The sequence below is a fragment of the Suillus fuscotomentosus genome (assembly GCF_016647785.1).
Source record: "Suillus fuscotomentosus strain FC203 chromosome Unknown F5891scaffold_6, whole genome shotgun sequence".
In the NCBI taxonomy this organism is placed as follows: Eukaryota; Fungi; Basidiomycota; class Agaricomycetes; order Boletales; family Suillaceae; genus Suillus; species Suillus fuscotomentosus.
This window is the reverse complement of record NW_024539518.1, coordinates 369483-395453: the sequence shown is the minus strand read 5'-3', so window position 1 is coordinate 395453 and position 25971 is coordinate 369483. Positions and strand designations below refer to the sequence as shown.

Genomic DNA, 25971 nt, shown 5'->3' with positions numbered 1-25971 from the left:
ACGACGCCGAACGGGACCTGATGTCGAGGACTCCATATAGATCACTCGTTGGTTCCTTGATGTATCTCACCATCAGTACCCGCCCGGATACTGCCTATGCTGTGCAACAGCTTTGCAAATTCCTGGACTCATATGGGCCCGTGCACTGGGACGCTGCAAAACACGTCGTATGCTACTAGTGATGGCCAGGTCCGGTTCTGAACCGCGGTTCGAACCTGAACCGTTTCGAACCTGACCGAAGTCCAGTTCAAGGTTCGGGCAATAGGGAGGACCAAACTGTTGGTCCGGTCCGCGGTTCAGGGACTTGCAGAATTGCAGAACCGGTTCTGAACAGGTTCGAACCTGTTCGAACCGAAACAAACATGGGGTATCTGACGAGCAGGTGGACGTCGTTGGACCAGAGGTCATGTAGCATTAGCCTAGTGTATGTATGTTGAGCCCAACAAGATCTTTGAATGAAGGTGTTACATACATGGAGTGCAGATTTGTTGGCCTGGCATTGCAAGTCTGTTCAGTTGTGAGAATGTAATACAATGAGACTATCAACTCACCTTTGAAAAAACTTGCCAATGGACCAATCAAGGCAAGCGGCCTTTGTAGTTTCATTGCTCTCATCCATCATATATCGAAATGATCTAACAGCTTCGATAAGTCTACCTGCGCAAAGAAGTGCCTCACACCATTTCTGCACATTCGGTTGCATCACATCAACGTACCATAACGAAGTCCTCGTACATAGAATGAATGGCTGATTCAGACAAAAAGCCAATGGCATTAACAGCTTCGGCGAAATGGTCAGCAGCTTTGTTGTGATGCCCACCATCCAAGGCATTGGTACCCAGTCAGACAAGAAGATAAGCCTAAAGTACGAATTAAGAAAAAATACTGTCAATCGACGCAAGAACCTGGATTTTGTTGAATGTAAGATGCTCACTTCTACGATGCCATATGCAGCGTTATCGACGTTAGGGCAAGTGATGGCAAGTTCCCAAAGGCGCTGCACTCCGTCCACTCATTGATTTGCATTGAAGAGTGCGATGGCCTGAAATTCGGAATGAAAGAGATAGTATTTGAGCAAAACTAAACCTGCCTTGATCAATAGAAGTAAGTGAACAGTCTTTGAATCTTGAACGTGAATGCGAGGTGTTGTTGGGCGTGTTTCAATATAATTTTTCTTGACGAATTTTTTATTAGTTTGGATGGTCCGGTTCTCGGTTCGAACCCTCACTGAACCAGAACCGGACCATTTTCGGACCGAACCGATGGTCCGGTCCACGGTTCTGCTTACTAGGAGAACCGAACCGATGGTCCAGTCCACAGTTCTCCTAATTTCCTGGAGACCCGGACCAAACCGGACTTTTCCATCACTATACGCTACCTGAAAGGGACCCGATCACTTTGCCTCGTGCTCGGTGGCGACCATGTGGCTCGCCTGCTGGCTTACACCGACAGCGATCTCGCGAGCTGCGTGGATACACGTCGTTCTGTTAGTGGATACTGTTGTTCACTCAGCAATGGCGCCATCACCTGGAGCGCAAGACAACAGAAAACCATCTCACTCTCCACGTGCGAGGCGGAATATATCGCTGCCTCTGAAGCTGGCAAGGAAGTCGCGTGGATTCGCATGTTACTTCACGAGCTCGGATTTCCCCAAGCTTCGGCCTCGCCGCTTATGTGCGATAATAACGGCGCCATAGTACTCACAGAAGACGCTTCGTACCACGCCAAAGTCAAGCATATCGATATCGCATATCATTCGATCAGGGAGCGCGTCAGTCGCCGACAAATCAAAGTACACTATGTCCGAACTCACGAAAACGTGGCAGACGTATTCACCAAGGCACTGGCCAAGAAAGATCATGGTCACCTACGAGCTTACCTGGGACTACGGTGAACAAGTCGAGGAGGAGCACGCATCGCGTTGAGGAGGAGTGTTGGCGCGCAAGGCACGCACGTGACAACGCGACGCGGATCAGCGGAGTATTGGTTAGGAATTCAAACCACTATATAGTTTCATTTCATTCGTTCCTCTTCCCTCAGTCCGTTATCCACGACTGAGGGTATGTCTCTTATTCCTTCGCATACTACCTAGACACTAACTCGATTACTATAGCCTAACGTTTGTCTAGGTATATAGTAATCCAGTCCGTTATCCACGACTGAGGCCTAACGTTTGTCTAGCCCTTATAGAATGGCGGGGGGATGGCAGCAGCTTTGAATGTGCGAAAGTCTTTATCAAGACATCCCGGCGCTTTCCGGACAACCACTAGCAGACTTGTCCAGGCTTCAAGTTGCAAGAGACCTGAAGGCTTTGATGGTCGACCGTGGCAGATATGATAGCCAGGAGAGTGACACCGATGAGAGCACTTACAATTCCAATGCGTCGGACTGTTGTTAATGTAGGCATTCCGATCATATAGTAGAGGACGTGGGCGCGGCGCGCTTAAATTCTAGTCCAATAATTTTGTACAAAAGACGTGTATATGTCAGCAGTAATGTGAATCATGTATCCTACAAACTATATGGCTCCCGCCGTCTGATGCACTTGGGCTGTGGTCTCTTCCATTCCCCTTTGTTTGGGTCTGGCCATAATGAACCACTATCCCATTGGGCTTGAGGTGGTGCGCCGGGAGTCCGGACAAACCCAAACGGCCAAGTAGGCAAATAGCACATCTCCTATACCACGAGGTCAGTCGTTTCGCAAACAAGTAACTTGATTGTGTTACCTCGAAACCACAGGCCGGTCGGCACTTCACCCACACGCTCCAGTCCAACCAGGAGATTAACTGCGCTACATCCTCCTTCCATTCGCCCATGAGAGTATCTATGTGATCAACTTCAGGGCGTCGTTCCGGAGGATAAAAGGCGTCGACTCCTAAATTCATTCCGGAAGCCCACATCTTCGTGACGACGCGACATATTTCATGCGTAGTTTCCTGCACCGCCTGCAGGAGTAAATGTTCGGAGGGCGTCAGTGTTGTTCCACGAGACGCTATGGAGGCCGTGTGCGATACAGCACATTCCCGAAAAACTGGCGCAGCCCACGAATTTGTCGCGTTGGCGGCGACGGAGGTACTGGGAGGCAGAGCTGCAAGCACAGTGTAGGGCAAAAGCACGTTGCGCAGCTGTCTCTGAATTTGTTGTGCGTGGTCAAAGATCGACCCATCGTCCAACGTCAGGTTCAAAAGGTGCTGTATGAACTCCAGCCGGCTGGCATATCGATCGACCACCACGCGCAAGGCTGTTCTCCAGTCAATGCCGCTGGTTGTCGAGGGTGGTCGTGTTAGCGCTTGAGTGAGCCTGTCTTGGACACGTTCTATATCCTTCGGTGATATTCCTGCCACTCGGTGATCCCACCGGTCCAAACCCACACGACGCGGCACCAAGGAGGGAACAAGAGCGGTGTCGTAGAAAGACACAAGCCCAGAAAAATCAAGCATAATCCGGGTTTCTCCTGGGTAATTTTCGCGCCATGAAGCAGAATGCATTAATTCAAGAACGTGACGCGCTGATGTCCAAGAATAAATCAGACCTACGTCAAAACATGGACAGTCACTCACTAGTATTGGGATCCTCTGGCGGATCCAACGGGTGGGCACTGATGCGAGTGCTCTCAAGTTTCAAGAGCGAGACGACCTCCATGTGAGAGGTGAAGTTGCAGATCATGATTTCACTATGACCGTCGTCAATAACAAATCACCAAGGAGCACGTATGGATTCGCACAAATTCATTTCCATCCTATGACTCACAAATCAGCATCAGGCATTCAGGCGCACGCATCTCAAAATCCAACGAACCTCACAAAGCCGTTCACGCCATACTTCTCACCCCATTTACACAGATCCTTTATGCGCCGCCCTTCATTCCACACCCGCTCGGGCTTCATTTCCGACCATGCCACGAGATCTTGGGTATCCATAGTGCCCTCAGGGAGTTTCGCAGCGCTGTTTCCGTCAAAATAGAGCACTTTCATCGGCCGAGTGACTGTAAGGGTGAGGAGCCAACACCCTGTTTCATTTGTCCCTCTGCAGAAAAATGTGGAGTGTTCTGGTTCCACAGCCACCCAATCCAAGGCTGTCGGTAAATGGGGACTGGTGAGAGCTCCATGGTAGAGGACAGTGCCTACGGGAATAGTCCCTGGGACTATTGTATGACCTGCAAGCAAATGATGAATCGCGACCCATCATATTGGAGTTGCAAACATACCAATACGATGACGGGTATTTGCCCAATGTTGAAGCAAGGAATTGGCCGTTTCAAACACCAGATGTCCTGTCGCGTTCACCCCAGGTCCTTCATCAAGGTTCCATTGTCCAAGATCACTTTCGACTTCCGGGTAAAAGGATGAAGGCGTATGACTTGACAGAGGTATCTGTGCAGTGAGAACCCGCTTAAAGGCAAGAGAGAGCCAGACGGCTGCGGCTTTCCTTGTAAACAGCATTTCGACGAAGGGTCCAGGGCCGTTGTAAGCTTAGTTATACACTCAGTGAGTGCATCCACAAAGTTGTGGTTCGATTCCCTTTACGCAACCCTCGGCGGCTAGCCCTAATGGGCGAATTCAGTAGCGATTGAGATAGCAGTTTTCGATGCTGATTGTCTCAGATGATCGATGATAAGAATAATGATGGAAAATTGACGCGATATTGTTTCCTGAACTGTTGTGCATAGCAACGATCGTCGGGTACTTATGGGTAGTTAGTCTGCTGTCACCGTAGTCAGAGTCAGACGTGGAAGGAAGATAGGTATGGCTGTAATATTTGTCAATGATAAGGCTGAACACTCCGCTCGTAGTTCGGTATCGACTGTTCTGCACAGCGTCACACCCTGTCACCTCACGTGAGATTTGTCACGACTTCGTAATCCAAATGTAACTCGGAATAGTGACCAGTGGCTTAGCGAAGCCCAAGCCAGATGCAGATCGTGTTCTTAGCACCTGCTGCAGTCATCCGTCTCCTAGGATAAGAGTCTATTAACTAGAGCAAGAGGCACGCTAGAATAGTGGGGATGGCTACTCTGAAGTGTAGCGAGCGGGGATGTGGGAGCTAGAACAAACAGTACGATCTCAGTCTTTAGAGATGCGCATTGGCGCTTTTATGGTGAGTGAAAACTTCAACTATGATTTGAAATTTTGAATGACAGACATAATATTCAGGACACGAGCTGACATCATAGCTTCACTCTCTCTCTTTCGCCTGGCGCTCGGACCTATGTCTGGTCCCTATATTGGATCTGTCGGACTCCAACAATGTCTATCACTATTACCCCAACCGCGCCGACCTTAGTCCAGTTCTGTTAGTAATTACACTACTGAGCCTATATACCTAGTGGGAGTACAAGACATGTGACACGACTGCAACTGCGTCCGATGACCGGCCAGCTGCATTCAGTGACCATGACCCACTGGTAGGGTATTTTACGATTGGGGGAGCTAAATGGGGTAGGAAGCTTTAAACCTCGGGCCCAAAGTCTCGTGGCCTTAGCACATCGAAACCCTATGTAAATCGACTCACCGAGTTTTTTTTGGCGGTCGTTTCCGAACCGAAAAGGGATCTGTAGTGTCGTCGCATATGATTGTGAGGAGTGAACTAGTGACATCCGGGGCCGGTCCGGGGGTAGGCAGATGCAGTGTGGCAAGAATATCACAAGGAAAACTTCGATGTTCCAAGTACTTAATCTATGAGACCAGTAGATGGCGAGTCCAAGTCCTTCAAGTTGCATTGTAACTCCATAACCATTCTCTCATCTACCACTGTTGCCGGCACTACTAGTCCCTCGCCAACATGCGGTGGTTTCGCAAAGTCGAATGCTCTACTTCCGTATTGGATCCCAGTCCAAGGCAAATTCTCCGTGCATCCGAGTTCTTCCCCATCACAGATGTCTTCTAGTCGAGCGAACTCATTATGTGCCATCAGTGAATCAGTGAACAAATGAGAATGATATCTAAAGCAAATTAATGCAAAGCATCACAATCTTCGTGAAATGATTGTCTGCCCACAACCATAGATGTCTGCGAGTCGCCAGAGGAGGCTTTGCTGCCTTAGTGAGGTAAATTGAATGGTATTAATTTGGAGAGGAGAAAGAATTGGAATCACGAGAGAACAGCAAAAACTGGCAAAAATAGTTGGTTGGTGGGAACTAAAGTAATGAAACATGTCTCAAGACCTAGTAAGTAGCGGAATTAAACCAGCCTAATGAGTGTTGGATGGCTGGGAAGTTGTGGGAGTGCTGGAGAGTACAATTCGATGTGATCCGGTATAGGAAAGATGTTGGTGCATTTAGGATTAGTGCTAGAGGGTGCAATTAGTGACAGTGTTTGCTGAGGGTGAATGAGGCGATGAACGGTATGAATTGTGGGTGTAGCTTGTCGGTGTGTCTTGGCGTTGAGCGCTCAGAGTCGCACTGTGCAAATGGGTGATGAAGATCAGTATCTGTGAGAGAAGTCAGCAAAGACAAGAAGGATAGTAAAGCATACCGCAATATGAATGGAAAAGTGTTCGCGTTCATAGCTCGTTGACAGGTGAGGTCGATGTCAAGTGCTTTAAGCTGAGAGAAAGATGCCAGTTCGCACAACTGCAACATGCACAGACATGCACTAACGTGTGGAGACAAGGATAGCAGCAGGTCTTAGGAAGTGGCTGATTGGTGCTAGCTCGTGTGGTCTGTCGTCAGTGAAAGCAGCGGAGCGGCAGAATTGACCAATCGCATCAGAGAAGTACTTTGTAAGATATAAGTACCTTCTACAAAGACCAAGTTAATTTGCTCGCTCGAAATTTTCTGTATGCTGACGCGGGCTATTTCTTGCGGGAATTAGGAGATGTGATGATGGTCATTCAAACCGTTTGCGGGGACGAGTTGAGAAAGATCAAGAAAGATATTGGAAGGTATTGGAAATAAAGAATATGCAGCCAACCTGGGAGTTAAATGTGTGGGTGGCGAAGGACACGCAACAGTTCGAGTTAGTTAGAGATCATCGTGAGGTGTGTTGTCGTCGACAGCGACAATGCACGAAGATTGCCGCGTGACCGCGGGACGTTCCGGTGTCGGGGGCCTAATTAGTAATTACCCCACACCTATGGTTAGACCGCTCGACCACCGCCTTGCGCACCGAAGCCGGTTATAACCGGTTATCCGCTTCATGCACAAGGCAATAGCTGAGCGCTGAGGTCTCTTCATCTCCTTGTGATAATCCTCGTCTTCTTAAACACCATCTTAATCATGCCTGCAAGTAAAATCTCAGTGAACGTTTCTCAGGGTATCGCGACGATAACCTTGAATGAACCTCACCGTCTGAATGCGCTGACACCAGAAGGTTTGTGGTGTGCTTGAGCAAACTACGTTGGCTGAGCTACCATCGACTCGCAGACTATAACGAATTTGCCAACTCTCTACGGGCCATCGATGAAAGAGAAGATGTAGTAGCAACTGTATGGAAAGGCAAGCAAGTTTCCAAATTTGTGGCAGTAGTTTTGATCTTTGCATCTTTGTACAGCAAATGGAAAGTGGTTCTGTGCGTAAGTCTGCAGTTCACCCACAGAGCAAGCATTTCGTTACTTACAGTGCTTGTTTCGGAAAGTGGCACGGACGTGAAGCGCACGACAAGCAGCGAGCCGAACACTCCGACTACTCAACGCTCGATGAGGGATTGCCTCATCAATGGGGTAGTGGCCGCGAACACAGACTGCACACATGCCGTATGTCACAATCCTTACTTTTTCATAGTGTTGGCGACCGATTATTCCTATCATGAAAGATCTATAGTCACAGCAAAATTCTTGTTGCAGCACTGAATGGGCCGGTGATGGGTATGCAACTTCCTTTCTAAATGTCTAGCAAGCAGCTCAAGTGACGACATCGAGGTTAGGCATAGCAGCTGGTACGTTCACCATAAATGCTATACGTGTCATCTCAAATAGGTTCCCATAGCTTTCCTTGGCAACTTTGATTTCATATATGCCGTACCAGAAGCCTGGTTGAATGTTGGCTTCCCATTCCTAGGTTCGCGCGTTTGATTGTTTTCTTTTATACACGCTGAAGACATGTACTCTTCAAGGCATTGCGGTGGAAGGAGGAGCTAGTGTTTCATTTGTCAGCCGCAGTAAGCGAATTCATTGTCGTATGACTTTTTCTCATAATATTGTCAAGTGGGTATCGCCAAGGCAAACGAGGTTCTCCTTCTTAATAAGAAGATTAGCGCATCAGAAATGCTTGAATGTGGATTCGTCAAGTGCGTGTTCCCACACCCGACCTTTCCCACCCCATCCTGATGATGATTTAGCAAAATATTTCCATCGAAATCAACAGAAGAATTCCACTCTGCAGTTCATCAACATCTCAAGAAGGAACTCGATGGTTTAGTTCCTGCCTCTATCTTTGCCATTAAAACCCTCATCAAAGCTGGTTTGAACGATAAGAACAACTTCCACGCCGTGAATCTGCGAGAGAGTTATGCCCAAGCGGAGAGATTTAGTAGCGGAATACCTGCTGAGCGCTTTGGCAAGATTGCTAGGAAAGAAATCAAGCATAAATTGTGATCTATGTGTGTATATTTGTCTTGCGAGTCTTGCCACCAACTAGCGCACCTGACTGACCAGGGACCACATGTATACCTGGCTATTTTAGTCATCATACCCCCTACAACAGGAATGTGGCAATTTGTACGCGAGGAGATTCCGAGGAGATGCAATATATTTGCGTGATTCATTTTTTCAATATCTTTGCAGTGATTGTGATTCCCGCTCTCAAGACTATCATGACCGGCAGCCGCCTGAGTTGGTCCGCTACTGAACGCATGGACGAGAAGTTTTTTCATGTGGAGGATCCACAAGACCCCACACGAGAGCACGCTGCCATACTGACCGAGACGCAGCTATCGGCACAGGTTTGGTCAATGCAACTGGTATTGTGATGCAATATTGCGCCTATCGAGGTCTGGACAGGTACGAACGCTATCCAACACGTTGGCCTAAATTTCACTCTAGTGAACTTGTAGCCTTGTATATCATTCTCGGCGAGTTGAGCCAACATCTCTTCGAGCCGCCTATTGACATCTCCAGTTGTTATTGTGAACTTGCTTGGTATACAATTTTTTGCAGAATTGGAGTTTTGGACGGGCGGTTTGAAGATCGTATTCCTCATGGGCCTGGTTCTTCCTGGCATTATTATCGATCTCGAAGGAAACACCCAACACGATCGCATTGGATTCCGATGCTGACGGCAACCAAACGGACCCAAGGGCAACTACATCGTCCACCAGGTGCACAATGATCAATTCGCAGTCTCCCTTGGATTCTGGAACACGTTAACCACTACGGTGCTTGCACACATCGGCAGCGATTTGGTTGCAGGTTGCGGCTTGAGAGGCACAGAACCTGAGGAAAATGACTCCTAGAGCTATCAAGTCCACATTGTTCGTATCTTCATGTTCTATATCGGATGCATATCTGTGATTGGTCTTATCGTGCGAGGCACCGGCACTGTAGGTGAGCCTATTAGGAGACAACCACTGATATGGTACTTTCAATCTATCCAATTTCTAGCAACTATTGGTCGTCAATAACTCGCATGCAGGGGCAGCATCACCCTTCGATGTTGACGGGTCATTGCGGATCTCCTGATCCATAGAACCAGCCTTCTCATTTCGTTCAGGCGCAACCCTGGCCGGAATCAAAGGGCTCGATCATGTCATCGATGCGACGGTTCTCTTTTTTTACCATCAGTGATATCTATATCGCGTCCGGGACACTACGGTCTCGCGATAGAAGGAAAGGCGGCGCCGCATATACTCACTAAACTGAACCAAAAGGGTGTCTCTGCTCGTTGTAAGTATCGTTATGCACTTGCTTAACATTCCTGAACGCGGGCACTGCAAGCGCTACGAGCGAGTCAATGACTTCATGTCGATCCATACTGGCACCGATGTTCGCATGTGGGTTCAACCTCCTCCCTGCATTTGGGGCCACCACCATCAGTGAACCTGGCCTGGATGACAATCGCTTACAGCCACATATAACAAGCAGTCGTTCCCCTTGGGAAACTATCGTGTGAACAGGTGTAGATGCTGTATACTTTATGCAGACGCTCAAGCTTCAAATCTTCAAGGCTTAAGGCGTCTCGCGCGATAAGTCTGCCGGATAAGGGACCGCTGGGGTCCCTGAGTTCATTCTGAACTTCTGGTTTAAATTCAAAGTAGCCTGACGTATTCGGTCACGCTAACGTAAGAACGCAGTTTTTTGCAGGGGTTCCATACTTTCTACCCTTTACGCCCGGACCATTCATCGCTTCGCATTCACGTTCTCACGGCCCTTCAGTCTTCGAGATACTTATAGGTCGTACTAGTACCTCCTAGTACCGTGTTTTTTTCTTTCCGGCTTGGATATCAACTACGTCACCGGATCCGTGTTACGTCCAAGGTCGATCCATCGGCAAACGGGAGTCCGGCAGGAAGAGGATAGATTTATATTGAGCGAAAGGCGCGAGAAGGTAAGATATCGAGATGGCGCGGCAGATGTGCTGTGAGCACAGCACTATTCGTGTGTGTTTCAAGTGACCGGTGTCGGTAACAACCAAACTCACCATGCTGCGTTTCGTGATGCACAATAGTGTTCGCTCACATTTATGTAAATCTGCTCAACGGCAATGCAATTTCAGGGTGCCTCTCAGATAACGACTGCTCGAGCTGGATAATTCCCTGAACATGTGGCATCTGCCATGGGTCGGACAGGTTTGATGAAGATCCAGCCTACGGGGAAGTCTGTCACAACTCACCAACGTTATCTTGCGATACTGACAGCGTCACAGCGCTTCTTCTCATTCAGACGTCATGTCCGCTGTCATCTCATGTGCCCGTTCGAACAGGCCTAACTAGGTTCAAGCGCGTACAGTTGATGGGGAGATAACTATTTTCACAGACTCATGCGGATATATGTGTTAGTTGATAAACGTGTGCCATCTGGTTTGAGTATCTATGTGCCGCCCCGCCCTATCTACGGGGTGTGTACTTTCTTTTGTAGAAGAAGCGCTAACCTGTTATTAATTCCCGTTCAAACGTTGCACGGCCGTGGGTTGATCGGTGGTGAAGTGAAACAAATTTCAGCTTCCAATACGGGTGGAGTGCCGTACAGCTCAGACATTATCAATCATGCCGTTAGAGTCGTGGCCCCCTTACACGTAGCTGTTGATGGCGATGGCAAGCTTACAGGTACTGCCAGTCTCGAAAAGATCCATTTGGCAATGTGGACTAGCCCCAGGCTGCGCACTGTATAAATTTACACCTCACTGCCCGTCGCTCCGAGGCATTGATTTGACTATTGCTTTCACACAAGGTCAGCGGACGCTTACGTCGTTGATCGGCGGCCAAAAAATAGTCGGTTGTGTGAGTAATCATGAAGTGCGGGGAATGTAACACGCTGCGGGATATGGATGCATTTTTTGTACCTGTCAGTATACCAAACGAGGCAGGATTATAATCATAGCGCACCATACGCGGTTGGATTCCTTGAATAGCAAACCCACCGAAGTTGGAAATAATGGATCGAGTCAAGAAGTGATTAAATTGTAGTAGTACATACAGACTGCATAGTAAAGGTAGGTCGTTGCGGGGAATGCTACAGATGCGAGTATATATAACCAGATCGGGAGGATAACGAAAACAAAGATCCCAGCAAGCCACAGTGGAAAAAAATATCAGTGGGGAGCCGAGGATAAAAGGTTGAACAAAGCGAGCTGATGCGATGAAACTGGCATTAAGTCCTGATGCGGGTGTTTGTATTAGGCAGCGTCACATCCGATCCTGTGAAAGTCTCGGGTTGAGGCGTATGCAAATCGAGTAAGACAGTTGCATTGTCATTCGTATTTAGAACGTCGCGTATTGACTTTTCTGCGAGGGAGCACATCTAAGCCAAATGGGTCAGCTTAGGAATCAATTACAGATAGCGCTCCACTAACTCGGCTGTATCCACCTCTTTGAAGAGTTTGCCGTGAGACCGCTATGGCATTGTGTATGCTATCATACGCGTAACGCCGCCTGACAAGCAAGCGAATAAGAGAGGGTAAAGTTCGGAGAATAAAGGGGTGCTTACAAAACACCTTCGAGCTCACGAGGGGACCGAGGTACGATGAATAGGTCAGAACCTGAGAGGTAGCGCGTAAATGCTTGATAGGATGCACATCCTGCAACGAGGGTCTCGTTGAATGAAGGATGGTCTTGGTCCCAGGTGAACCAATTTTCGCTGGCATGCCACAGAGATCAGATCATGCTAGAATTGAAAAAGGAACCGAACGTACGTTAAATGGGTGTGGGCCAATGCCTCTGAAGTGTTTGGGGCAAAGAAGCGATCCATGAAAGCTGAGTTGTGAAACGGGGTAGTACAAGTTGCGTACAAGGAGTGATATGAACAAGTTGCGAGGGAAAGGCACAGAGGCTCTGGTTTATATAACAGTTGGCTGTTAGTGGTTATTAATATCTAGTAAGCGGTTGTGGATGTGGCTAGGCGAAAGCGGTACTGTTAGTGCAACTGGTATTGTGTAGTGGTCCTGGCGTTTTCCGGGAGAACAGCTTTTTATGAAAATCATTGGTTTCCGTTTTGAGATGCCCTTCGCACGTTTGAAAAGTACGCGCCCAGGGTCATAATGACTCAGACCGCGGCTAAATTCATGATCTCCACCTTCTCCACCCTCCGATGCCAAACTCTGTCACGTAGTATTTCTGCACAAGCTATTCTAAAAAAGTACTATGAAGGGCCTCCGATACACCCGGCTGTGGAGGCTTGCCTAGACGAGCCACGGATCATCATCGTCATCACAAAGTCAACCATTGGCCAGCTACCGTGCCACATCATTGACCCACACTTGGCGGTTCTAGGTTTGACTTGGCGAGTCTTCGAGGCGTTCTCCACTTCTCTATATCAACTTCGAATGCCTATCAGAACCCTTGGCTCGATGACCAGCTGTTACTTGGCGTTTTCTCCGTAGGCTCGGTCTCACAGAAGTTCCAACATTGTGCAGGCCCCCGCAGCTGCTGATCAAGGAACCGCACCTCGCGGCGCCCGAAACAGATATCGATGGCACATCATCCATGTACTTACGGTTAAGGACTATTCGGTTTTTCACAAACATCGATGTTCAGGCACCTGCCAGTACGGCTTTGCCGTACCGTAACCCACCCTCGTACGTACTCATGCCACACGTCAAGATCTTACCTGGCTCTGTCGGCTTTTGCACATATCCTGGACCGTAGATGAGATCAGTACATACTCATGACCCTGGGGTCCGCAGCATAGCCATAGCACTATTCGCAACTTCCTATACTCCGCTTCTAGGCTGTCACGGAAAACAGAAGTCAATCGACCTACGTCCCTTGCACATCTGGACAGCTCACACTGGGCTGTAATTGCATCATTGCGCACGCAGCTGCAGCTATTCCCTCACTGAGCGAGGGCCAATCGGCCATCGGACATGACACGCTGATGCCATCACATTCGAATGCCATGACACCAGTCATGGTCGAACGTGTGTTACTGAACGTATAGTCAGCAAGTGCTAGTGTGCGATTGGCGCCGAGGATGACGGGATGTGGAAGATGGTTATGATTTGTGATAGCTTCTGTGGATCAAATATCTTTCGTTAATTGCCAAAATCTGGACCACCTAGATTCCAATACATGTTACTCGATTACTATGGTGCGTGTCACTTATGTGGTCACCGCTGTCCAATTTTGTCACCAGGAACAAGCGCGCAATCCACAGGATTGAACCAGGCTATGATTTATCACCGGGCCCTTTCCCTATTACCCTATTTTACCTTGCCAACCTTCTACAGTTTGCACATGTTTGTTCATGGTACGGAAAGTCGAGTTAATTTACCGCTGTTAGAGGTGACTCTCGATATCCGATACAGGCATGTACTTATTGAGAGTGCGAACCCCATAAAGCCTGTGGAGCGGTGTGTATAGATCTTTTCATCAAATATTGCAAATATTGACAAGAATACCATCACGCGTACAGAAGCCACGTGTTCCCAATCCAGTTGGAAAGGATTGAACGGCCCAAGGCAGCCAAAGTGTAATGCTTCGGACGCCTTCGCTCGTTCAATTACATTCTAAATATAAGGGCTCTTGGTCAGAAGAAAAAATGACTAATTTGCCATTAACTCTAAGGAACCTGACTCATTGGTGTCAAGATCTTACGGTTTGTCATTAGTATTGTTTCTTCGTCTGACAACTTGATACCCGTAAAATCTGGCAGAGATTCCAAGGACGTCAATTAGTGCTAGCGACAGTGCATCAATCGAGGGCCCTCCTTGTCTTTGAAACCAATCGGTTTTACAACAGGAAGCTCGTGTGGCCGGTGCAGGAGTTTGCTCCCAAGGAAAAGCGTTGCGGCTTTGCTCGACTACCTTGTAGGCTGCGAGTCCATTCGAGTTCCAATCACTTGCGGATCAAAATCCGCCAGTAACTGGAACTCTGTGCCACACGATAATCAATATTACTGAAACTTGAAGGGGGTATCAAACTGAAACTCGTGACCAGCAGACCCAGGTTTAATGGATGGATGAGCTCAAGCAAGAAAATCATAGGAAAGGTGGGTTAGTTATGCTATCGAAATTTGAGGTCTGATATATAACGGCCCAACGACCCCGGTGGGAAACATGGAAGATCTCTTCCAGAATTCAGAACCAGAAGTCCACCACGGCCAGTCATTTATCCGGATTGAAGATCTTGGATGGCGTCCTACAAACTGCAATAGTGCACTCGGCAGTCTCGACTACATCCGACTTGCAAGTTTCTTCGGTGAACTCTATGTGTTTAGCGCGTTCACTTGAGTGTGAATCTACGCGCACGCCAAGGTGAATCAGAATAGTAGCTGAGCGCCCCCTTCAAACGCCGAGTGACTAGCCTTGTATAGTAGCAGAATTCTCTACGTGCGCTGTGCTCGAGCTTCTAGGTCACTGGCAGCCTCCGATATCCCAGTATATATGCACCTGTGACTGACCTTATAAGGCATGGAGCGGCATTGGACGATGGACATGCTGTTCTCCTGGTCTTTAATCAGCACAGACACCTTTCGAGGAACTCGTGTTGATTGATATCAAAAAGGCGATTCTCGAGGGATCAGAATACTATGTGGATCCTGCGCCGTCGGTGTCGGAGGAAGCACGCGGAAGCGGAATCCTTTATTCAGACGGGCACCGTTGCCATCAGGATACTCTTGAAGGTATCCTACCACAGCCTACTACAGCCTGACTTAACGTAGTAGTATGTATCAATTCCCACCATGAGTCGGTGACCAGTTCAGGGTTGCCCCTAAATTTGGATTAAATCGCTTGTTGGGCCAAACCTAAACCTTATATTGGAGCACGTATCAACTAATGACCTACAACTTGATCCCTATCATAGAATAAGATCTGATGAGCAAGTTTGGTCTGGGGACCTCGGCTTATACTGGCCCCACCAGTTTCATTTAGCATGAGACACGTGTATTACGGCTTGATGCACCTTTGTCGATTGGGTCCACTACTGTTTTAAAACTTCGAGGAGAAAAGCTTACAGTAATCGAGCCAATACGAGCTCTCGTTATCGATCGTATGACATGATATCGAATCGATTAATATTGTATTTCGAAAGAAGATCAATATGAAAATAAGTATCTCTACAGTGCCAGTGCATTCGGACCGAGTATTAATGTTCATTCGCAATAAACTGTTGAAAAAAACGGCCAACGTGTGTCAACGTGAAATCATGAAACGTCATGGTAAAGGAGCTTACCCTTTGTAGAACAAATTACTATGCGTACAAGAGTTCTCACATATTCCCAATCTTACTCTTCCACGTGTGCGCTTTCTCGAATCCGTTACGACCCGTTCGGTCTGGATATCAGTATGGACATTTGTTGAGCACCTTATCAAATATTCCAGCGAACCACTCACAGTCCATCAATGTCCTCTGTATTTCCTCCTGATTCGTCATGACAAAAGGACCGTATTGGAAAACAGTCTGATCGAGAGGCTCCCCAGCGACCTTTTACCGAAACAAACTCAGGAACGATCCTCTATAAAGACAGTGTACTTACCAAGACAAACGAAGTGTCGTCGGTTGCAGCTGTTAGTCGCACACCAGTCTCACCGTCCGCATTAGAAAGAACGAGTGTGTGGAAAGCATCATTAACAGGACCGCTTTCACCGACGCTCACTGCACCCTTCAAAACTAAGGAGAAACGTCAGTCCTTGACAGAGCCAACACATTCGACCAACATACTGTAGATGAATGCTGTCCAACCGGCAGCTGTCGACAGTGTCAACGAACTCCAAGCATAACATCAAAGAATACATACGAATGTCTTGGAACATGGTTGCGCCGTTCTTCATCAACATGTGGAAGTACCAGCACCCGCCAAGTGGTCGCACAGGTGACTCAACGCCATGGCTCTTCCCACTAATGACTTTAATACTGATATTGCCGTCTTTGCCTTCAGGGTACGCTACTGGAATGCTGGCAAACCAAGCGTCAGAGAAAAAGAAAGAGTTTTCAAAGCTCGTAAATAATCGACATACTCCTCAGGGTCCATTTCTTGATAGGTCGGCTCCTATTTCAAACGCGATGATAAAGACCAGACCCTCAACGCCCTACTAGACTTACCGTCATCTTGACCTGTAGCACGTTCGTCAGTTGTGTTATCACACAGCAACATAGGCATGGGACTAACGTCCTTTGGTAGGTCTACCCAAAGCTGCATCCCTCGGGGCTCGGGCACGTTCTTTCCATGCACGGGCATCTCCGCGTGAATGATCCCCTTTCCCTGCATGACGGGCCAGTTGAGATTGACGGCGCATACAAAAAAAGTGCTGTTCACTAACGGCACTCATCCATTGGACACCGCCGGTCTTGATGGTCCCTGTGAAGTTGTATATGTCAACACATATCAAGATAAATCGAGAGAAACAGGCATACCAGAATGTCCTGCGGAATCCTCATGGCGACTTGATCTTTACAAAACATCACATCACGCCCGCAGCACATGCCAGAAGTAGCAATTACTTACCCTTCGAGCATATACGTTACGGTTGCCTGACCACGATGGGGGTGGTCGGGAAATCCCTGTATAAATAATTGTATGATCTGTATTGCGCCCACACAGGACAGGAAATCAACTTACGGCACCCTCGGACACATGGAAGTGATCCAGCAACAAGAAAGGCGTCAAATTGCGCAAGCTCGCGCTTCCGATGGATCGTCGTACGAGTGCTCCAGCACCCTAACAATTGGATATAAGCCGCTTCGGAGATTAACAATCGTTGAAATAGACACACCTCAGGTGTCTCAACAGCCAGCACCTTCTTCACAACACTCCTAGATATCATGTTCAAGGCCATTTCGGGTGACTCGAGCTTAAGAACCGGGATAAGAGACAGGAAGAATAAGCTGGTGAGATTAACAATGGTGGGCAAACGGTGGATTCTGAATCTCGAATAGAAGAGACGACGTGTGAGACGAATTTATATACCCGTCGCTCGCTTGCTTGGTAAAGGAGCTCGATCAGCGACAGCGCTCAGCTTAGAAACAATTTCATTTTATTGGTGGTCTTCACCATTGCGGGGAGAATGTCCTCACCAGGTCGGACAGCTGAATAATGTCTTGCTCTTACAGGGGACAATTTACCCACGCATATCCGTACCTCGCTTAGCATGGTTCAGAGTTCTCACAAGCTCACACACCTCGTCTATCACAGACTATATATGTTTGTTTCATCCTCACCATGGGTCACTTTTTAGTATTTTATTCACATCGTGCCAAGAAATGACGGTGATCACTAGAAGTGGGACACCGGTAGAGACACATCGTGGAACTGAAACTGTAGCCATCTAATGCTGATCCTGTGAACGAATCGGTCACTCCAGAACAGTAATCACACCATTTGCGAGGTCGTGCCCGAATCTCACTGGCAGATACTTTCGAGAGCTTAGTACTAAGTGGGCTGCGGGTAAGCAATGTTATGCAGTGTTGGAATCACTGATCATGGCATGAAGACAGATAATTCTCAACGGTATCCGAGGAGATCTTGGAGTCTGCCGATCTTCCATGGTATAGGCTCATTGTTTTATTCTAATACCTGCTCTATTTGATTGTGCGAGCGGTCCGAGCTACCCCTGTTGGCATCGAGAGATAGACATTTTTTTGTAGCTTCATGCTCAAAATTTATGGGGTGGAGACACGTGTGGAACCTCGCTTCGACTGATAATTTCCGTAAGAGCCATGTTCTGTGTGCGTGTGGCTCATCCACACTTCTTCACACTTCTTTAGAGACCGATGATATCTTGAACTCGGCGCCAAGCCAGGTCTTAGATATTCCCAAGCTCGTTCTGATTGATCGCCGTTTGATCGCTAACGGAAGATTGAGTTGTTCAGGAAAGTGTGGCCTTCTACTGTCCTTTCGGTTGTATCGTGCCGTGGCAGAGTCGCGCCATGATTTCATATTTGTTAATGACTTATAACAATGGCTAAGTTCGAGCTGTACTCGTGGCCTTCTAGAATTCCGATGGAGCCTTGGAGCGTGCAGCTGCCACTTCAATATTGCGAAGTAGAACCACTGGACCACTGCGATGGCCGGTCAGACGAGCTTCGACCCACGATGTCCTCAAATTTCAAAGTTTGGAGCCTACAGCTGGAAGCGCCGATTGTTTGACGCAAAGCTCTGCTTGCTTGCTGTGATATGATGATCTGTCATCTGGAATTGTGCGGTAATGTACATTCTCAAGAATGTTTCGGGAAGCAGTGTGTATTCGAGATATAAATCAGGTGCTGATATCTTCAAGATCTGGTGATAGCTGTATTGAAATCATGACATGTAGGCGGTGATTCGGTCAATTGTTTTAATGCCAAAAGAATTATTGTATTAGATTTGTCGTACGATCCAGTCAACATCAAGCGAGAGCTCGAGTCGTAAGATGGCAGAAAGAATGAATATTTCATTCTAACCATTTACGCATGAATGTCAATGAATGAATTTAAATTTTATATTCGGCCGCCACCTGCTTGTAGCACACGTCACGTGGCGACCGATGCACGAGCCACTTCAAGCTTAGATTCAACGGTCACCTAAGCACCTTGCTACCCAGGGTTTACAATGTTGGGTATTCTGTCTCCATACGAATGTCCCCGCTGAGTTCTGAACGAATTTCAGTTGTCGGTCTCACCGGGGGTATCGCAACGGGCAAATCAACTGTGTCCACCCTCTTCAAGTCCCGGCAGATACCCGTCATCGACGCGGACGTCCTCGCACGGGAGGTAGTGCAACCGGGAACAAAGGGGCTCACACAAATCGTCGCAAGCTTTGGCTCTGAAGTGCTGTTTCCAGATGGCACCCTCGACAGAAAGAAACTCGGTGCTATTATCTTCAATAACGAGGTGAAGCGGAAGAAATTGAATTCCATCATCCATCCTGCTGTTTCGCGCGCCATTCTCTGGAATGTGTTTTTGTGCTGGTTGAGAGGAGAGAAACTATGTGTTGTGGACGTCCCTCTTCTGATAGAAGGAGGGCTTTGGAAATGGATGGGGAAAGTGGTCGTGGTGTATTGGTACGTTTCTCTCTGATACCTTTGCGTCTCATCCACAGCTACGACCCATCGTAGTTCAGCAGACATTCAGCTGCAGAGGCTCACGACGCGCGACAATTCGTCTCGCGAAGATGCTTCAGCACGCCTTAATTCGCAGCTTCCTATAGCGCAGAAAGTAGAGTATGCCGATATCGTCCTTGATAATTCTGGCACCGTGCAGGATCTGGAACAGCAAGTTCGTTTGTGTCTTTTGAAGCTAGAACGGATAGCTGGGTGGTCGTGGAGGCTCAGTTGGCTTTTCCCTCCATTTGCTTTAGTTTCTATGCTATGGACATTGGGATGGAGGTCTGTGAAACGATCACGACGCCAGAGTCGGGGGCCATTCAAGGGAATTTAGATAACACGATGCATATCAACTAAGTGCAGAGTCCGAAATGCGTATCATAAAACATCGATAGTGTATGCGTATCGTACAACGCTGTTTTGTCTCACGCAGGAAGCCCGAGCAATCCACGTTTGTCGAAAATCTCATCCCTGAGCATGACAATTCGGCTATCAAGCCTCGACGACAGGTCCGTCTGCTTTGTGGACATTGCGTATGCTTCGTCTAGTTTCTTGCTGGCGCCCGCGAGCACGCCTTCCCACATCGTCATGGCTTCCTCCGGCTCCATGTTTGTTCCCTTCACTTCTGCCTCCTTCAAATCGACCACGGCGAGCTCGAAGGCGGAGACACCCCCAACCCATGAGCTGATTTCGACACCAGGGGCCCTCTTTAGCGCATCGAGGAGGAATGCGCGCGCAGCCGTATACTCTGCGAGAGTACGATGAACGATGCCGAGAAGGAGTGAGCGTATTGCAAGTTCGTCAACAGTATCGAGGTCATCGTTTTCAGTCTTTGCAACTGATGTCGCCAGATACTTGCTCTCGATATCAGTGATAGCTGGGGTCAGCGAGGACCACTCCTGGATATGCGCTATGGCGATGGAGCTCTCAATACGTGCGTGGGTATTCCAGACTATGTAAGATCAAGTCAAGGTTTCTCGCTGTAGTCATCTTTTGAATACGCACAAATCGCAATTTCTGTTGCAAATGAAATAGTAAAAAAACATGAAAGAAACACGACGTGAAACGAACCTTCTGCGGGACTGATCCTTATAGCCTCCACAAATCGATTCTCATCTCCTCCAAGGCGAGCTTGCTTTCTCTTGTAGAAAGCCACTATTTCAATGTGAAGTTCATTGAACGTCAGAGGATCAGTTCAGAGGATGACGAACGCTTTTTCTTAATGAAGGTTTCTGTTGGCATATCTCTACCTGAAAGCTTCCGTTTGTCGAGTTGGTCGGGAATTTTGTCCAAAAGCTTCTGAGCTCTATTGTAATCTTTCAATGAGAAATAGCAGCCTAGTAAGGCAATGGTAAATAGTATGTTTAGAATAATGTAACTATTGGCGCACCAGCTGCAATGAAGTAGTATGTTGCGTGACTCCTGCGTGACTAATAGGTTAGTTCGAAGGCATGCGAAGAAGAAAAATATAGGGAACCAGCTATTGAGTTTAGTAATGTCCAGAAATTGCTTTGCCGTTTCTTCATAGCGACGGTGCGAAAGGAGCGTCCAGGCCAACTCAAATGTGAGCTGGAGACAGTAGAAACAGAGGTTAAAGACAGGAAAATCGCCGTCACAATCATGATGCATACCAATGTATCAGCCTGAGAGAACGATTTTTTCCTCTCAGGCTTCAAGCCATCCCTCAAGGTCTCAATCGCGCCTTCGGTGTCATATGTCATGCGCTGTATCTTTGCCTGACATGGAATAAGAATGAGAGAGCATTTACGTTGAATAAAACATACCTTATTCAGAATCCACAAGGAACCATCAGGGTATCGGCCATCTACTCTGATTTGCGATGCCTTAATTGAATGAACTGAAGGAGAAAAATACTGACCTTGAAACTATTGCCTTATACTGTTTGATAATGTGCGCCTCGTCGGCCTGATACCCAGAAAGAAGAAGAACAACCCCGTGGTAGGTCATAAGAACCAACCTTTAATTTGATCAATACAATAGGCATCGATAGCTACCGAGGGGACGTACCCAGCAAACACGGAATGAATATCATTCCTTGCGGCAGAAACGGCAAGAGCCTGTAGAGCTAGCATGCGATCGTGATTGAAGCCAAAAAAGCCGACAACATTCCTGAAGCGGCGTCAAGGGGATGTTACTCGGACAGTTAGCAACATACCTAATCTTTGCAGGTAGGAGAGAAAGCACTAGGTTAAACAACCCATATCCTGACAACCTTGAATTTAATACGATAACACAGAGATGTGAGAAAAGGTACCGAACGCAGTTCCGGACAATACGAGTTCCTCGACGGGCCCGCTTGGCGGATTTGTGATTGTCCCTGGGGCGGCGACTGAAGCCGGCGGAGTGAACCACCTGCTAAAAAAGCCTGACTTCGACGCGGTAGTTGGCTTAGATTGTATTGCTGAAGAACGCAAACTTCTATCAGAGCCTCTACGCGATGGTAGAGGGGTTGTTGCGGGAGTTGCGTAGGACTGGAGACCATTCGGGTAAACAGTCTTGAAGAGTCTAATGACAGTCAATGAACGTGTACGGTGTATGGATGACTTATGACAACGCACTTGTTGAATTTGGAATGGGCACTATTCTGACATTAGTCATACATAGCACATCTCGATTCCAAAACTCGCCTGTTAAGTTCATATCTGTAAAAGCATTGGCTGCAAGCAGGACACACATATGAAATAGGACTCACACACACTGCAGGTAGCCCCGGTATGACTCGCTGTAACCGAATATGAAAAGCGAGCATGCATCAATATGGTCAAACATACCTCAGTGCATGAGTCAGGCCAAGCAGAACGACAGCATCGGCATGCATGACTTCCCACTCCATTCCAGCGTCGAATCGATGGATCGAGGGTAATGATTTTGCCGCCCGTGCTTGTTTCTTGGCGCCTGCTTCCGAAGCTGTAAGGCAGCGAGTAGCTTCGTCCATTAGACCCGTCTGCAAAAATCAGTCATGTCTAGAGATGATATACTAAGTAATCAACCAACCTCCATACCAAGGGCTGCCTGCAAAAATGCAACAACGCCAAGTCCTAATAAGTGGAAGGGAGCCTCCTCAGATTCAAACACCTTCTGGGCTGCATCGATATCATTTGCAAAGAGGTGATCAAATCCTTGCGTCGCTGAGCGCAATAAATCCTCAGCTGACAGGGTGGACGCCATAGAAAGTGAATGGTGTGGTTTGAGACCAAGGAGGTGACAACGATGTCAATGAAGTGCGGCACCGCATCGGCAGGTCCGGCGAAGCCAGAACGGCATCTGACAGTCGGAAGCCGGGCTCGTGTGGCAGATTACTCAAGGCTGGCCGCAGTGCCTCAACGGTATTAGCATCCTGAGTTAAACAGTAGGCTTTGATTCAATATCACCACTAACTGCTCATACTGCATCGACGCAGTCTAAACGGATGACAGTGCGAACCATCACCACCAGCACCCTCAAGACATTGAAAAATTCAGTCATCGGCAATCCCGCCGCCAAACTAGCCCTTGCTCAGGATACAGCGCTCATTCATCTGTACGTGACACCACCTTATACATGATACAGAGCTCATGGTCATCTGGCTAGGCTTGTCAACTGCATTAAGCACCCTTCAACGTCTTATGTTGATACTCAAGGGTCTCATGATGACATTCGTATCGAATCCGCCCATGTGATTGCGTCTATCTCCTATGGCATGTGTCCATATGATAGTCTCTTGTTTAAAGACCAACAGTTCATTCCAGGTTCAGAAGTCGCTCTAGTTAGCTTGATCCACGCGAATGCTCTTCATGCGTTCCTCTTTGCGCTGTCAAACATGAAACCCCACGATCCTGTGCAACTAAAATCTGCATTAGCGCGGGGTTTACGAGTGTTGTCCACGGCCATTGCTGAAGTCGTTGGTCCATCTCAACTTGGTCTTCGAACATGGAGCCCCGATTTGCGGAGTGAAGCTAAGGTCGCACTGAGCTATCTTTTCGAGGTAACTTGAATTCCTTTAGTCAAGGTGTGCTCATGTTGATAGGATCCAAGTTTGATTGCCTCAATATATTTCTCCCACTCCTGGCTGATCCTTCATCTCAAACAAACATTGCTATTGCACAGCTGATCAGTACAACTGTCCGCTCAGATGCTCATCGGAACGCCGTCATAGAATGGCTGCCTCCTGCTGAACGCTCCAAAGAGATTAAGGGCAGACGCGGTTGGGAAAAAAAGGAAATGGTAAATTCCACTTCGCCAGCCAGACAGGGTGGATGGGTAGTCCGGCTTCTGGTCAATTTCCTTCAAAAGAAGGACATAAAGGTTATTCCATTATTTATCAGAAGCAAGTGAATCTGAAACCTCAAAGTTACAAGAAGCCGCGCTTAGCGCAATATCATCCTTGGCAATGGAAAATACTGTGGTTGCGAGCACACTCGCGAGAGCCTGGCCTGACATAGGTAAGCACGATTGTCAATATTTGATTAGGACCAAATGTGATGTTCTGGCATGAGTTGACCCCCCCTTGAACATCGTTTTAAATTTGACGAAAAGTAGATCGACTGATGTGCAGCTTACTGCATCTCTGTGGTATGTGTTCAGTTTGATCAGACCCTTCATCCAATGTTGACCACCCTCAGTGCTGCTCACATTCTTCGAGCCAATGCAAGCCACCATCCAGGATCGATAGATTATTCTGCTGCTCTGAATGTTATCCATGTTATCAACCGGGTGCTCTCTTCGTCGTCTGAAACTACACAGAACAAGATTAAAACATGCTACACTCTCTGTATGAAAACATCACCCTTGTCTCAAGCAGTCATCTGATTTCGCATCAGATCATCTGGTGAAAGACGATAGAGATTTGTGCCGAGAGGTCTATGAACGCGGAACATTGGAAAAGGTAGTTTTATTGGCGAAGCACATCACTCCACTCGAAAGGACGTCGGAATGGGAAGAAGACGAGCCTGAGAGCATCCTTGCCCTCAGAGAAGTGAGTACCATCTTTTCATCAGGATGTGCTTACCTATTTTCATATTACAGGCGACGTTGACTGTGATTGCAGCAATCTCGCTCTTTGATAATAACATTCGCCGGGAAGTTGCAGATGATCTCCACATCGTCCCCACGATACAAGTCTCCTTGTCACACAAGAACATTGGTATCCGCCACGCAGCATGCACGTGCCTACGCGCACTTAGTCGTGCAGTTTCTATCATCCGCACAAATATCGTGGACAGCAAAATTGGAATGGAGCTCTTTGCGATATTTAAGAAAGAAGACGAGGATCCAAGGGTGACATATGCAGCTTTGAATACTATTTGCAACTTGGTGAATGATTTCTCACCGCTAAGGCCGGTGCGTCCGACATTTCTTCCAGAGACCTGTTTCCGAGCGATTCTTTCCTCAGAAACTATTGGACCAAGGGCTCCTTCCGCGACTGATGCAACTACTTGCTTCTGACGACATAAATATGAGAGTTGGTGCTTTGTGGGCAATGAGGAATGCCCTCCGGAAAAGCGATCCCAGCACAAGACAGACGGTAATGACACATCTATGCTGGCCCCGGCTCGTCATGTTCGTTTCAACTTCTGTGCTGCTGATAGACCGTCTTAACGTCTGTTCCACAGGCTGTGTAACGATTCCAATACTGAAATTCAAGAACAAGCCATGAGTATTTTGCGCAACCTTGCAGAAGACGAAGAAGGGGTGGACTACGTATTTGAATCTATCGATAAGGAAACTCTCGCCAATTGTATTACTTCTGGCCTAGAATCCTCCAACGAAGATGTGACCCATCATGTAATTCTCAACTTTATTCCGCTTGGCAATCTTCACTAACAGCGGATGAACAGACTGCATGCTTTTTGGCGAACATAGCAAATGGCTCGCGAGAACAACAGGACTTCATCTTCGCGCACGCACGCATCATCCACGCCATGCACGACTGCATGACCGATGCCAAGTCCGACACACGTTGTCCCCTGATCTCCTGCATATTTTCCCTCGTCCAGTCCAACGTTCGTCGGAAGCACGAACTCAACGAAGCAGGGATTACCTCGACGCTGCGGCACATGTGTGACTGGACTGGGGGTGTCATAAGCATGAGCCCTGGGGGCCACCATCGCATACACGTTGATGACGACAAGGAGGCGGCGAAATTGGCGCGGTCGGTCTTGGATCTTTTAGAGCACAGTAATATTGGAGATCTACTGTAGCAGATGTGTGATTTACAACGATGTAGCTTTTGGTATGTTATCTATATCTCCAGGTACTTGCCTGTTCCTACTCGGTCAAAATGACATGGAGCGGGTGAGTAATATAATATCCAACCATTTGAGGACGTACGGTTCTTACGTTATGTAGACGTGCGGACAAAC

The 25971-nt window shown here is 47.7% G+C and overlaps 7 protein-coding genes across 7 annotated transcripts; 3 read left to right on the top strand and 4 right to left on the bottom strand.

Annotated features, from left to right (window-relative positions):
- Positions 1-2496: 2496 nt before the first annotated feature.
- F5891DRAFT_1138424 (uncharacterized protein) lies at positions 2497-4756 on the bottom strand. The gene is made up of 6 exons (XM_041364857.1): positions 4208-4756; positions 3799-4156; positions 3725-3739; positions 3561-3673; positions 2727-3508; positions 2497-2676 (listed from the first exon to the last, which is right to left on the bottom strand). Exons 1-6 carry the CDS (start codon positions 4440-4442, stop codon positions 2512-2514), a joined length of 1668 nt encoding a protein of 555 aa, XP_041231298.1. The 5' UTR covers positions 4443-4756; the 3' UTR covers positions 2497-2511.
- Positions 4757-7092: 2336 nt separating this feature from the next.
- On the top strand, positions 7093-8710 carry F5891DRAFT_1006169 (ClpP/crotonase-like domain-containing protein). The gene is made up of 10 exons (XM_041360415.1): positions 7093-7310; positions 7364-7435; positions 7491-7512; positions 7575-7692; positions 7752-7807; positions 7834-7840; positions 7924-7996; positions 8052-8096; positions 8144-8225; positions 8277-8710. Exons 1-10 carry the CDS (start codon positions 7217-7219, stop codon positions 8530-8532), a joined length of 825 nt encoding a protein of 274 aa, XP_041231297.1. The 5' UTR covers positions 7093-7216; the 3' UTR covers positions 8533-8710.
- A 2814-nt stretch (positions 8711-11524) lies between these two features.
- On the bottom strand, positions 11525-12543 carry F5891DRAFT_1006156 (uncharacterized protein). The gene is made up of 4 exons (XM_041360414.1): positions 12284-12543; positions 12079-12228; positions 11945-12023; positions 11525-11892 (listed from the first exon to the last, which is right to left on the bottom strand). The coding sequence occupies exons 1-4, from the start codon at positions 12337-12339 to the stop codon at positions 11743-11745; spliced, it is 435 nt and encodes a 144-aa protein (XP_041231296.1). The 5' UTR covers positions 12340-12543; the 3' UTR covers positions 11525-11742.
- Positions 12544-15469: 2926 nt separating this feature from the next.
- F5891DRAFT_1006150 (RmlC-like cupin domain-containing protein) lies at positions 15470-17613 on the bottom strand. Its single transcript, XM_041360413.1, has 14 exons — positions 17303-17613; positions 17149-17247; positions 17035-17090; positions 16944-16978; positions 16850-16887; positions 16699-16791; positions 16632-16643; positions 16547-16578; positions 16327-16484; positions 16251-16277; positions 16066-16199; positions 15923-16013; positions 15762-15862; positions 15470-15695 (listed from the first exon to the last, which is right to left on the bottom strand). Exons 1-13 carry the CDS (start codon positions 17363-17365, stop codon positions 15798-15800), a joined length of 903 nt encoding a protein of 300 aa, XP_041231295.1. The 5' UTR covers positions 17366-17613; the 3' UTR covers positions 15470-15695; positions 15762-15797.
- Positions 17614-18592: 979 nt separating this feature from the next.
- On the top strand, positions 18593-19966 carry F5891DRAFT_1125767 (dephospho-CoA kinase; the record flags this gene model as incomplete). Its single annotated transcript, XM_041364007.1, has 4 exons — positions 18593-18599; positions 19174-19567; positions 19622-19781; positions 19892-19966. The coding sequence occupies 4 exons, from the start codon at positions 18593-18595 to the stop codon at positions 19964-19966; spliced, it is 636 nt and encodes a 211-aa protein (XP_041231294.1).
- A 68-nt stretch (positions 19967-20034) lies between these two features.
- On the bottom strand, positions 20035-22798 carry F5891DRAFT_942798 (outer membrane protein Iml2/Tetratricopeptide repeat protein 39; the record flags this gene model as incomplete). The annotated part of the gene is made up of 17 exons (XM_041374444.1): positions 20035-20561; positions 20615-20626; positions 20681-20764; positions 20821-20946; positions 21000-21031; positions 21087-21178; positions 21241-21345; positions 21394-21439; positions 21489-21587; positions 21638-21739; positions 21786-21834; positions 21885-22135; positions 22189-22214; positions 22254-22272; positions 22323-22352; positions 22402-22574; positions 22625-22798. 17 exons carry the CDS (start codon positions 22796-22798, stop codon positions 20035-20037), a joined length of 1947 nt encoding a protein of 648 aa, XP_041231293.1.
- A 241-nt stretch (positions 22799-23039) lies between these two features.
- Positions 23040-25809, top strand: F5891DRAFT_1182774 (armadillo-type protein; the record flags this gene model as incomplete). Its single annotated transcript, XM_041366214.1, has 11 exons — positions 23040-23149; positions 23201-23594; positions 23645-23914; positions 23961-24051; positions 24106-24181; positions 24232-24380; positions 24430-24584; positions 24635-24949; positions 25002-25168; positions 25222-25393; positions 25447-25809. 11 exons carry the CDS (start codon positions 23040-23042, stop codon positions 25807-25809), a joined length of 2262 nt encoding a protein of 753 aa, XP_041231292.1.
- Positions 25810-25971: the final 162 nt, after the last annotated feature.

What these genes read in the sequence shown, in the direction of transcription:
- F5891DRAFT_1006150 (XM_041360413.1), bottom strand. Translation starts at nt 17,365, where the DNA reads ATGGCCTTGAACATGATATCTAGGAGTGTTGTGAAGAAGGTGCTGGCT. An exon ending in CAAGAAATGGACCCTGAGGA is followed by an intron (nt 16,485 to 16,546) that starts GTATGTCGATTA and finishes TTGGTTTGCCAG; the next exon opens with CATTCCAGTAGCGTACCCTG. An exon ending in AACCATGTTCCAAGACATTC is followed by an intron (nt 16,278 to 16,326) that starts GTATGTATTCTT and finishes CACTGTCGACAG; the next exon opens with CTGCCGGTTGGACAGCATTC.
- F5891DRAFT_1138424 (XM_041364857.1), bottom strand. Translation starts at nt 4,442, where the DNA reads ATGCTGTTTACAAGGAAAGCCGCAGCCGTCTGGCTCTCTCTTGCCTTT. An exon ending in AAATACCCGTCATCGTATTG is followed by an intron (nt 4,157 to 4,207) that starts GTATGTTTGCAA and finishes ATTTGCTTGCAG; the next exon opens with GTCATACAATAGTCCCAGGG. An exon ending in GACCGGCCTGTGGTTTCGAG is followed by an intron (nt 2,677 to 2,726) that starts GTAACACAATCA and finishes CTCGTGGTATAG; the next exon opens with GAGATGTGCTATTTGCCTAC.
- F5891DRAFT_1006156 (XM_041360414.1), bottom strand. Translation starts at nt 12,339, where the DNA reads ATGGATCGCTTCTTTGCCCCAAACACTTCAGAGGCATTGGCCCACACC. An exon ending in TTGGCCCACACCCATTTAAC is followed by an intron (nt 12,229 to 12,283) that starts GTACGTTCGGTT and finishes GTGGCATGCCAG; the next exon opens with CGAAAATTGGTTCACCTGGG. An exon ending in AAAGAGGTGGATACAGCCGA is followed by an intron (nt 11,893 to 11,944) that starts GTTAGTGGAGCG and finishes CATTTGGCTTAG; the next exon opens with ATGTGCTCCCTCGCAGAAAA.
- F5891DRAFT_1006169 (XM_041360415.1), top strand. Translation starts at nt 7,217, where the DNA reads ATGCCTGCAAGTAAAATCTCAGTGAACGTTTCTCAGGGTATCGCGACG. An exon ending in GAATGCGCTGACACCAGAAG is followed by an intron (nt 7,311 to 7,363) that starts GTTTGTGGTGTG and finishes ATCGACTCGCAG; the next exon opens with ACTATAACGAATTTGCCAAC. An exon ending in AATGGAAAGTGGTTCTGTGC is followed by an intron (nt 7,513 to 7,574) that starts GTAAGTCTGCAG and finishes TGTTTCGGAAAG; the next exon opens with TGGCACGGACGTGAAGCGCA.